General features: G+C 38.5%; 1 protein-coding gene across 1 annotated transcript; it reads left to right on the top strand.

Annotated features, from left to right (window-relative positions):
- Positions 1-9,210: 9,210 nt before the first annotated feature.
- On the top strand, positions 9,211-12,791 carry LOC149235551 (laccase-11-like). Its single transcript, XM_089461413.1, has 6 exons — positions 9,211-9,457; positions 9,787-9,938; positions 10,057-10,301; positions 10,410-10,538; positions 11,057-12,004; positions 12,328-12,791. The coding sequence occupies exons 1-6, from the start codon at positions 9,323-9,325 to the stop codon at positions 12,456-12,458; spliced, it is 1,740 nt and encodes a 579-aa protein (XP_089317539.1). The 5' UTR covers positions 9,211-9,322; the 3' UTR covers positions 12,459-12,791.
- Positions 12,792-13,214: the final 423 nt, after the last annotated feature.

The raw sequence follows: 13,214 nt of genomic DNA, 5'->3' as shown, positions 1-13,214 counted from the left end.
CGATAGCGACTCAGAGGGTGGACTCGATTGAGAAATAGGCCATGTTTAAGGACTTTTAAAGTCCGGAAGAACAGAGATGGGCAGGATTTCTCATTGTTGCAGCGTTTTCTGTTTAAAACATAAAACAATCATTGTTCACATTTAAAAGGATAATAGAGGCCCGAAGACCCATTCTATCACAAAACAGAGGCCGGGAAATAATTGCCGGGAGACAGGGGTCGGAAAGGGAGAAAGGGGGCCACAACACGATGTAGCTCATCCAAACAAATAGAAGCGATCATGGAGCAAATAGCGCAACTCATCCAAACCAACAAACGATCATGGAGCAGACATTGCAGCTCATCCAAAACAACAGAAGAGATTACGGGGCATCTCTGGCACGAGAGAGCTCCCAGACAACGCAACAAACTAACTGAATGCAGTTACTTTGCTGTCAGAAGAAGAAACCTCCAAGCCCATGTAGAAATTTGAATAATATAACACTTATTCACAGAGATTATCCTTATTATACACTATTTGCGAAATGCATGCATAATACATAACCTCCTCTACCATTGATCATCAATTTGCGGAATTAAAAAAACAATTGCATGCGCACATTGAAACATCAATCACACATATCAACACAATATGTAATGGGGAAAGCATACAGTTGAAAGCCCCCAACTATTTGTATATTATAATGATAGAGAACATGTAACAATACATAGTACAATACTCCTCACAAGTACTCAGTACTATCTCCACATGCTACACACAAACTAGCTCAGATCTGAACAAGTCACGGGTTCAAAACTCCTCCACTATTTGCCTGACTCTACTGCGCAATCCAAGTTGAGAATAGATCATATCCAAGTTCAAATTCCCTTGGCTTGTAATGCGCAATCCTCATTGGCAATCTCAATCAATGATTGTGCAAATCTCATGCACAACTATAGTCACAACTGATAGTAGTCTCACCCTTTCACCCACCTCTAACACTTGTCTACACTGAACTGTCCATGCACTGAGTTAACTAATGTATTCTTTAGTTGATTTATGAGTTAATAATTAGTGAATTAATTAATAATTAATTCACATCACTCATCACTAGTGTATTTGGCAGTTAGACTAAATACAATTAGTTCAACTAAGTCAAACTGAACACAACTCCATCAACTCCTCAATCAACTCCACCAAACTCAATCACTTGAGTTCTAACTGAAGTCCATCATGCAATAGCTCAGCTAACCCATAGGAAAAGCGTATTCCCTTCTGGCAGTTGCATGTGCCACATCCATAGCTCGAACTGAAGTACTGCAAGAGGATAAGATAATGTTTATAGTCCAAATATTATTAAGAGCTAATAATATTTGACTGTTCTATTTTTTGACTGGCAGTCTAAAAATAGACTCCGCCCATATGTATAAAAATAGAGGTCCATATATTTTTACCAACATGACCAATCATCCATAAATAGCATCCTGCAACTCATAGACCATGATCCATATGTCTAAAATTAGACTTTGCGCCAAAAATAGCCTGCGAGCCCACTTAGTGAAGGAGACTTCTTTTCACTAAGCTCCATCATCTTGTTGCATTTTCAACACTCCCTCTCAACAAGATATGGATTATCTGCAACCCCTATCCCGCCTCTGTGGTATTCGAATTTGCTCCTGGTAAGCGCCTTCGTCAAGATATCAGCATCCTAATCCTTCGTGGGAATGTATGAAAGTAACATGATTCTCCGCTGCACACAATCTCTGATATGATGGTCCGATGTGCCTCTGAGATAACACAATACATGCTTGCAGCCATGCATGTTGAACTTCTCCAGTATCTCCTGGGCATACTTACCCTAAGAAACAAATAGTCCATCATTGCATTGCCAAATTTCCAATCCCAGGAAATAATGAAGGAGGCCCAAGTCCTTCATCTCAAACTCTCTAGCAAGATCCTCGCATGAAAGTATCAACAGCTCATCTCCTGTCAAAATCAAATCATCTACATAAAGTACAATGATCAACAACTTACCCTCCACCATAATCTGGTATAGGTTAGGATCCGCCTCACTCTTGGAGAATCCAAGTCCGGTGAAATAACTGTCTATCCATGTGTACCAAGCACGAGGTGCTTGTTTCAATCCATACAACGCTCTCTTGAGCCTGCACACATGCGACTCACTGCTGAAGATCTCGAAAACTTCGGGCTGCTCTATGTACACCTCCTCCTCAATGACTCCATTGAGGAATGCAGTCTTCACATCCATCTGATGGATGTGCCACCCCATCTGCACTGAGAGAGCAAGAATCGTCCGTATGGAAGAATACCTTGCAATAGGTGCAAAGGTCTCCTCATAATCGATCCCCTCTATCTGTGAGAAGCCTCGGGCAACAAATCTCGCCTTATACTTCTCCACACTCCCGTCAGTTGCCTGCTTCACTTTGTAGATCCATATCGAACCCACCACTAATTTTCCCTCCGGTCTTGGGACAATCTCCCATGCACTGTTGTTGACAACCGAATCATACTCTTCCACCATGGCATCTACCCATGCGGGATCCTCCACAACTTCCTCGAAAGAGGATGGTTCAGTCACGACACATTTGTTCACAAGAGCCATGTATCTAGTGTACCGATCAAGTGACTGTCTCTGTCTACGCTGTGCTGTAGGTGGTCCTACAACCTTCTCTGCATCTTGAGCCAGTCGCTCAGCTTCTGTAGTGCATTTTCGCCCTCTGATGGTTGGTGCTGCATGAGTGGTCTCTTCCACTCCATGAACTTCATCTTGTGGCTGATCCACATCCTGAAGCTCATCCTTAGGAACTAATAGCTCCTCATCTGCATGCAAGTGTGGCTCCCTCTCAACCGAACACTTCATGGCTTTCTCCTCCTGAAATTTGATATCCCATCACACAACAGTATTGCTACTGTCTAGAAAATACACATGATAGTTGTGGGGTGTATCAGTGTACCCCACAAATATCCCAACCTCTGCGGTCGGATCCATCTTCTTCCTCGCATCCTTCGTCACATGCATGTAAACAGGAGAACCAAAAATCCTCAAATGGGAAATATCAGGCCTCTTACCAGAATAAGCCTCCTTGGGTGTACTCATGCCAAGTATCTTGTGAGGACACCGGTTCTACACATATACTGCAGTATTGCATGCCTCCACCCACAAGTGAAGGGGTAGGCCCTGATCATGCAACATCGCCCGTGCAGCACCCATGATCGTTCTATTCTTCCGCTTAGCAACCCCATTCTGCTGTGGGTTATGGGAAGCTATGAGCTCTCTTCGAATCCCTTCTATGCTACAGAAGTCCTTGAACTCGCCAGAGATGAATTCACCACCATTGTCACTCCTAAGAGCCTTCACCTTCTTCCCCGATTCCTTCTCGACCAGTGCTTTGAACTCACAGAACCTTGAGTATGTCTCGCTCTTCTTCTGCATGAAGAAGATCCAGCACTTTTGAGAGAAATCATCAACAAAGATCACATAGTACTTGTGCTTTGCTGTCGAAGCTACTGAGAAAGGTCCACACACATCTGTGTGAATTCTCTCAAGGATCGTCGTGGCACGACTATCCTTCTCGTGAAAGGTGGCTTTCACAAATTTTCCCAAAGTACACCCCTTACACTGATCGGACTGCGCAAGAGTGCCTTTAGGAAGCCCAGTAGGAATCTGTTACGGTATCTTCAAGGCTCCATGGTGAAGGTGGCCCAATCTCCAGTGCCACAGCTCGCCATCATCCCGGCTCACCAATCCTTCTACCTTGCATGCCATTGCTACGCAGCCATCTACATGCAATTGATAAAGGTTCTTGACTCGAACCCCTATCTTCCGAGTTTCTCCAGTTGTCTTACTGCGTAGGAAAGCCTTTCCCTCGCTGAAGACAACATCATATCCCTTGTCTTCTAACATCGCCACAGAGATCAGATTCTTCTTCAATCCTGGAACATGCATCACTTCCTTCAATACGAAGGGTTTACCAGACTCCCTCTCAGAGGAAATGGTACCGATACCGGTCGCACCGTATCTACTATCATCGCCCATCTCGATGTGCACTCCAAGATCTTTCTCATCCAGATCAGAAAACAAATCTCGATCTTCTGTCATGTGAAAAGATGCACCATTGTCCAATAACCATACCGATCCCATCACACTTGATACCAAGCATGCGATCAGTGAAAAATCTAGCTCAAACTACGAGGCTAAGGCCTCTCCCGCTGCAGATCCGGCAGCTTGCTTATTTTTCTTCTTCTGCGGACAATTTGTGGCATAATGTCTATGCTGGTGACAGTGAAAGCACTTCACCTTGGACATGTCCTGCTTCTTGCCTTTCGCACTAGAATGAGAAGCTTTCTTGTTCTTCCCCTTCTTTTCTTTGGTAGCCAAAGCGCAATTTTCTTCATCAGATGCCTTTGATGAAGATCCGTCCCCGGTATTCCGCCTGATCTCCTCTTGCACAAGATCAGACCAAAGTCTCTCCCATCCTGGCAATTTCTCCCGACCATTGACGGAGTCCTGATAGGAATGCCAGCTCTTCGGAAGACCAAGGAGAGCCAAGCTCACCAAGTTCTCATCATCGACAGTCACCCCCACACTTCCCAGCTCATCCCGGCATTGGGTGAACTTCGTGAGATACTTGGGCATACTGTCTCCTTTCTCACACTTAATGTTTCTGAGTTTATCCTTGAGCGCCAACTTCCTCTGGTTGCTCTTGCTTTGGAATAAATCTGTCAACACTTTCCACATCAAGTATGGAGAAGCCTTTCCATGCAGGCTAGATACAATGTGATCCTTCACGCCCTCCAACAGAATCCTTCGACACTTTGCTGTCTTCTTTTGCCAAGCCTCAACTTGAGCAGCATCAGTAGGCTTTGGGACCTCAGCATCTATGAACTCCTTCAACCCAATGTCATCTAACACCGCCTATCTCACCTTCCAAAAGAAGGATGAATCCAGAGGCTACCTAGCCTGATTATAGACTCTGCCTGAAGAAATAAAATGTAATTACTTTCTGAATAATAGATCTGATGATCAACCTTTTGCTCCGATACCATGTAGAAATTTGAATAATATAACACTTATTCACAGAGATTATCGTGATTATACACTATTTGCGGAATGCATGCATAATACATAACCTCCTCTACCATTGATCATCAATTTGCGGAATTAAAAAAACAATCGCATGCACACATTGAAACATTAATCACACATATCAACATAGTATGTAATGGGGAAAGCATACAGCTAAAAACCCCCAACTATCTGTATATTATAATGATAGAGAACATGTAACAATACATAGTACAATACTCCTCACAAGTACTCAGTACTATCTCCACATGCTACACACAAACTAGCTCAGATCTGAACAAGTCACGGGTTCAAATCTCCTCCACTATTTGCCTGCCTCTACTGTACAATCCAAGTTGAGAATAGATCAGATCCAAGTTTGAATTCCCTTGGCTTGTACTGCGCAATCCTCATTGGCAATCTCAATCAATGATTGTCCAAATCTCATGCACAGCTATAGTCACAACTGATAGTAGTCTCACTCCTTCACCCACCTCTAACACTTGTCTCCACTGAACTGTCCATGCACTGAGTTAACTGATGTATTCTTTAGTTGATTTATGAGCTAATAATTAGTGAATTAATTAATAATTAATTCACATCACTCATCACTAGTGTATTTGGCAGTTAGACTAAATACAACTAGTTCAACTAAGTCAAACTGAACACAACTCCATCAACTCCTCAATCAACTCCACCAAACTCAATCACTTGAGTTCTAACTGAAGTCCATCATGCAATAGCTCAACTAACCCATAGGAAAAGCGTATTTCCTTCTGGCAGTTGCATGTGCCACATCCGTAGCTCGAATTGAAGTGCTGCAAGAGGATAAGATAATGTTTATAGTCCAAATATTATTAAGAGCTAATAATATTCAACTGTTCTATTTTTTGACTGGCAGTCTAAAAATAGACTCCGCCCATATGTCTAAAAATAGAGGTCCATCTATTTTTACCGACCAATCATCCATAAATAGCATCCTGCAACTCATAGACCATGATCCATATGTCTACAAATAGACATAGTTTAAAAATAGACTTTGCGCCAAAAATAGCCTGCGGACCCACTTAGTGAAGGCGACTTCTTTTCACTAAGCTCCATCATCTTGTTGCATTTTCAACAACCCAAGCTTGCCTAGTCAGGGCATCAAACAGTTAACAAGACAAAGGGATAGATTAAGATCTCTCAAGCCTCAGAAGGCTCGAGAGCATTGTAAACAGGCCTATAAATATTTGTAAGATCAGAGTAACAAGGGTTCAACTTCTGGAGACTATTTATACTCTGTTCCTTGCAACGTCTCATCTTCATTCCAGTAATACAAGCTTCTTTTGTTGTTACATGTTCAATATCCATTTCTCTTTTGTTCTAAGCTTGCACTTGGACAATCTATTCATGATTTCTCCTGTGTCTAATGCCAGATAACTGTAATCTTATATCTACATTGATAAATTAGATTTGCAATTGAATAGGTTATTCATGTTTTCTTCTGTATCTAATGCCAGATAACTGTCATCTTATCTCTGCGTTGATAAATTTGATTTACAAGCTTCATTTACTTCCTGTAGCTAGCCATTCATATATGTTTATGTATGCATCTGCAGGTACAGTCAGTATTCTCCATCTATCCATTGAATCTATAAACTATTGAGCATTAGTGGTCTAAAGCCTTGTCAAGCTGAGAGTGTTCATGCATATCTAGGGTGAAAACAGAGTTGAAACGGTTATGTGGCTTGATCCAAACCTTCATCCATTCCAATAGTTCCGAGAACAATATTACAACCTCAGTTTCTTGGAGTGATAACAACCCCCATCGGGGAACTATACACAGATATATTAATTACATATAATCAAGTGAATGAATAAATTTATATATATTTAAATATTTTTTGGAAAAATATTTAGGTTGATAGGTGAATTTATTTTGGAATAAGATTTTCAAAATTTTGATTTAATTATTAATAATTATTAAATGGATAATAGGAATTTAAGCTCAAAAAATATTTTAGAATATTCTCAATAATATACACAAATCAAAGATTGAGATTTATTTCTAAAGTAGTTATGCCTCTTTTTCTGTTTTAATTAAATTGATTAATTTAAAAAATGGTGATACAGACAAGTGTCATATGAAGCAAGTTGTGGTTTTTTTAACGTGTGATATTGATAAAGTATGGTATCGGCCCATGGTATTGTAACAACGCTGATAAAATGAGAATAAATATCCATGGTTAAGAAATTTATTCCATATTTTCCAAAAAAATTTATGTTTAACTATATATTAATTTTAATAATAATAATAATAATAATAATAAAAGTTTTTAATATTTTTCTAATTTTAGTAATGTGAAATGTATCTTAACTTAAATATTTTGATGTTTATTATGAATTGATGTATATAGATTTTATTGGCGTAAATTTTTACTAATTTTTTGTTCCTTTTTTAATTTATACATTAATTCTTTTTATTTCAAGAGATGTTGTCATGTGTTGTTATTTTATGTAAACATTTTACTTGGTCAAACAAAATAAATAAATAAAAATACAATTAATAATTATATTTAATAATAAAAATAAAAAATAACTTTACTTTAAACATTTTTACTCGATCAAAAATAAAATAAAATAAAGAAAAATAAAAATAACTCTACGTGAAATCAAAAATAACTTAAAACTAAAATAATAAGGTAAAGTTGACTTAGTCAAGTTACTGGTGGTTTTTGAGCTCCAAATTTATGGGAACCCATGTTATTGGCTCATGGTATTCATGTGGAATATAGAAAATTAAACCACCATAAATCCATTTTAAATTAAACCAACATAGGGAGGGATCAATTCTCTTGATATTTAAATCTATTTTAGAGTGAAGAGAAATTTGATCACTCTAACCCGTTATAGATTCAAGTTCAAATAGATATATGCTAGCAATAATAATTTCAAATAAAATTATAATATAGTTAGTTTTAAGATTTTTCTAATTTTAATAAATGTAATATATCATAAATTAAATATTTTCATAGATTTTATTCTCCATTAAATGTATATAACTATACTATTATATTTACAAAAGATTCTTCGGCGAAGATCACATGAAACATCTTAAAACAAATGATGTTTCATGTGATCTTCGCCGAAGAATCTTTTGTAAACTTGATATGGATCACAGAAACCTAAACTCTACTATACTATTATATATTTATAATTACATTTAATACGCATACTATTATATATTTAAAATTAATTATAATTTTATATTTATAAAATATACATTAAGGCAGTATTGAAAATAAGTAATATAAAAGCCAGAGTACATTCAATATTAATGAAGAAAGTGAGATTGGTACCGACATTGGAATGGTTTAGCTTTCTTCGATCTAGCTGGGCATGGTCTGACTTTAAGTGGGCACATTTGTGGAAGGAGACTCACCCACGAAGGCTTGCTCCAAAGTAAGTCCAAGATGCTCAAGTCCATGCAAACAACCAAATAACTTCAAAGCTTGTCGTGCTGGGTCTGGTGGGTTCTCCAATCGTGTTGTCATCAGGATTGGACGGTGCTGGTTGGGTCTGGTGGGTTCTCTAATCGTGTTGTCATCAGGATTGGACGGTGCTGGTTGGTGTTGACGATTCGATGCGTGATAGAAACAACTCACTCAAACAAAGTTGATTTGAATCCGAACTCCGACCACAAGTGGTAGTGAGAGGTGCACTTTCTCAATCATACTCAGGAGTCCAGGTGCTGTCGTTAATGAATTCTGAAAGTTGAACACAGACCCAACAATGGGAGGTGTCGGAAAGTCGAATTCTGTTATTAATGCGATGTTGTCTTTAATTTAGAACTACCCAGATCAAGCAAATGATCAGAAGAAAATGGATCCGATGAATGGAATATGTTTCAATCTAACCACATCTTATTTCTAAATAATACATTTCAACGAAAGTTATTTTCAGAGAGAAAAAATCAGGAATGGCATCATATGACAACGACAATTTGAATCCAGAGAGCGTTGGGACAGGAATGAGTTCACCAACCTTTTTTTACATTTCCCATCCGTAACCTGAACCGATGCAATCTTGCCGCTTGTCATATCCTCAGCAAATACTATATATGCTTGGAGTTGGAGTGAAGCTTGTAAGTCTGCCACCATTTTTGGACGCGCCCTGTTCAGGATTCAGTTCTGATCAGTCGCAGTAGAGTGAATAATAAACAAACAAAAGAAGTGAGGATAGTAGTTCTTGAGAAATTCCACCGCATCATATGATATGCCCATGGCTTTGTTTGTTAATAGAACGCCGTTTCTTTGTGCTTGCGCCGCCTTCGTTTTGTCGTTGTTCGCGGTGATCAGATGTGCGCAATGCTCCGCTCCAAGACGCAACACAAAATTCTTCGACTTCCATGTAAGATACTGATTTGGGTTTGAGATTTTTAATTCAGAGATATTAATATTTAATTTGTGGATATTCATATTTATTAATAGTAATGGGTAATTTGGGAGGATTGTTGTGTACCAGACTTAAGATTGAATTACAATAATGGCCCTATTCACCTCAATATGAATATATTCAGATTTTCTTGCTTTAAGAGTTTACAAAAAGCTCGAAATTACTGATCACCATTTTCAACTTGTTCCATTTTTTTGGCACACAAGCAGCTAAATACCAAGTAGAGTTATTATACTTTTAATAGAAATACTCATATTATTGTTTTGATTGTGCTCAATTTGCAGGTGCAGTACCAGAATACAACCCGGCTGTGCCAGTCCAAGCCTCTTCTAACAGTGAATGGACAGTTTCCTGGGCCTACGATTGCAGTAAATGAGGGCGATAATGTGATCGTGAAGGTCACTAATCATGTAAAGCATAATACCACAATTCACTGGTATGGTTCTGACACTAATTTTGTACTGTGGGACTCAGTAGTTTCGATATGAAATTTATTGCTATGAATGTTAGTTTCAGTAGTATTATTGCATTACTTAATTAATATGTCTCTGCAGGCATGGTGTTCGTCAATTTCGGACAGGATGGGCTGATGGTCCAGCTTATATTACCCAGTGTCCAATACAGGAAGGGCAATCATACACCTACAGATTCAAGGTGAGTGAACAGAGGGGTACTCTGCTTTGGCATGCTCACATCACATGGCAACGAGCATCAGTCCATGGAGCATTCATTATCTATCCAAAGCAAGGCGTTCCATATCCATTCCCGAAGCCGGATTTTGAAGTACCCATTCTACTCGGTATTACCAGATTTTGAAATTCATGTTTCGATTGCGTTGAGAGAGAACAATTGAAAAATATATGTTTCAAGTTTGGAGTATATTGAGAATGTGTAGTGTGGTATATAGGTGAATGGTGGAACGGTGATCCAGACGCTGTGGAAGCGGAAACCATCAGATTCGGCGGAGGTCCCAACGTTTCTGATGCATATACCATCAACGGACAACCAGGCCTCCTGTATCCATGCTCTGATGAAGGTATAAAGTAGATGGAAATAAAGTGTTTTGTTAAGATGAAGGTATAAAGTAGATGGAAATAAAGTGTTTTGTTAAGACACTTTGTCATATAAAAATTATTAATTAGAAATTTTTGGCAAGAATCTAGCTATATTAAAAAGTGAAAGTGAAACCCAAACTTGGTGCAATCCCTTCACTGCTACAATATTCTAATTTCTGCGACTCAAACTACAAATTAAGTGTACAAGTCATCTCAACTTATATAGCTTAGCCAACACAACAAAAATACTCATCTTAAACTTTCCATTAGAATTATTAACCTAACTTCTTTTCAAATTTATAATAAACTTTTACTTTCCATTTAAATTTAATTTTTAAATAAGAAATTAGATTAGATTTTATGTTGGAAAAATAACAAATTATATCCCCTTTTTGAAAAAAAAAAAAGTGATATGCTACCTGTTGGAATAAAACACTGTGGTAAGAGTAATGTTTTTCCGTGGGCCTGACCATTATTATGTTGACTTGTAAACGTGCAGATACATTCGTTCAACGCGTGGATGCTGGAAAGACTTACCTTCTCCGTCTGATCAATGCAGCGTTAAACGACGAGTTATTCTTCGCCATAGCAAATCACAATTTCACAGTCGTGGAAGCCGACGGTTGTTACACAAAACCTTACACTACCGACTGCATAATGATAGGTCCAGGCCAGACCATGAGCATTCTCATGAAAACCGATGAGCCCGTGGGAAGGTATATGATGGCTGCCAGACCTTACGTAACTGCAAGCGTACCCTTCGACGAGACCACAGCTACAGCAATCTTGGAATACAAGCTGTCTGCACAGTCCTTGCAGCTCCCAATTATCTTGCCAGATCTTCCCGCCATGAGAGACACATACTATGCAACCAAATTTGCCACAGCCTTGCGAAGTCTAAACTCCCGAGAGTATCCCTCAAATGTTCCCCCAAAAATCGATCATCAGCTGTTTTTTGCAGTTAGTCTGAATCTCCAGGACTGTCCCGCTGATAGTATCTGTAAAGGGTACTTTGGGGGCAGATTTTCTGCATCCATCAATAACCAGTCCTTCGTTCATCCAAAGACAGCTCTGCTTCAGGCGGCATACTACAATATCAGTGGAGTTTTCTCTAAAGATTTTCCAAGCAGACCGCCCCATGAATACAATTACACAGCGCCCATCTCGGCAGTGCAGAATATGAATCCAAACTTCAGCACTCGGGTTGCAGTGATTCCTTACAATGCAAATGTGGAGCTGATTCTGCAAGGCACAAGCATCATGGGGTTTGAGAGTCATCCAATTCATATACACGGATTCAACGTGTACGTTGTGGGGCAAGGATTTGGAAATTATGATCCAAATATGGACCCTGATTCATTTAATCTGGTGGATCCTCCTCTACGGAACACAGTAGGGGTCCCAACAGCAGGATGGGCCGCCTTGCGCTTTAAAGCTGATAATCCAGGTATCTATGCAATTTATTTTTCAGTTCAGTACCCACCCATGTACCAAGTTAGAAACTCTGGTTTATGGAAAGAGTTATCCAACTTGCTGTGCTGCAGTTAATACCTTGTATATGGTTGGATAATTTACTTACTTAAATCTAATCATTGACATATATATTAACTGAGGCTCAGCAGAGTAGACTGGATATTTTCCAGTCTTATATCTGTGTAGTACTGAAGATCTCTGATTACTAACTTTTTTTTTTCCTTTGTGTTGTGCAGTATGTGTGTAGTAGTGAAGATCTCTGATTACTAACCTTTCTTTATTCTTTGTTTTGTGCAGGTATGTGGTACATGCATTGTCATTTGGAAATACACACGACTTGGGGTTTGTCCATGGCTTTTCTGGTAGAAAATGGGACTGGTCCTGCCCAGTCTCTACTTCCGCCGCCTCCTGATCTGCCTCCCTGCTAATTCGACTCATATTCCTGTTTCCCTGCTAATTCGACTCATACTCCTGTTTCAAAACACTGCAAAGGCTGTAAATCTATCCAGAAACCATGAAATATTTAGAGTCTTCTGGTTCACAAAGCAATTCCTTTTTCTACGCTATCTTCCTTTATCATTAGAGCCATCTTTGTGATAACTTATGAATGGCTAAATCTGCATTTCGTGCATGCAGTGAGATCTGTAGTGGCAGTTGTCCCTCCGACTTCGTGAAATGTGTGTATACGATCTTTCTAAAATCGATCATCCAAACGTAAATGGTTGTCATAATTATTTTCTTCTACTTTCCACTTTTGCATCAACGAGATTGAAAAGAAAGTGTGTGTAATAGATTTTTTTTTTGAGGTTTGGGATCTATTTGTCAGTAGTTAGTAGTTATTTTATATTAGGCTTCATTTATACATTTTTAGTGTACGAAGATGTAAGTAATATGAAACTTCTCAAATTTTGGTGTTACATGTAGTCTTATCAATATTTTACAAAAAGATATATGGTAATTACTCATTTAAATTGGAAAAACAAATTTTATTATCAAGATATTTTTAATATTAAGAAGATTTTCTGAAAAAATCACATTGAAAATATTTGATCAAAGCATTTCAAATCAGAATGTGGTTTATCTTCGAACAAGATGAACAAATTTTATTACAAAAATACTTTTCAAATTTACAAATTTTATTACAAAAATACTTTTCAAATTTTCAAACCAGAATGTGGTTTATC

Source organism: Pinus tabuliformis, chromosome 8 (genome assembly GCF_031772625.1).
Source record: "Pinus tabuliformis cultivar Carrire ecotype Pingquan chromosome 8, CPIR1, whole genome shotgun sequence".
Taxonomy (NCBI): Eukaryota; Viridiplantae; Streptophyta; class Pinopsida; order Pinales; family Pinaceae; genus Pinus; species Pinus tabuliformis.
This window is presented reverse-complemented; position numbering and strand designations above follow the sequence as displayed.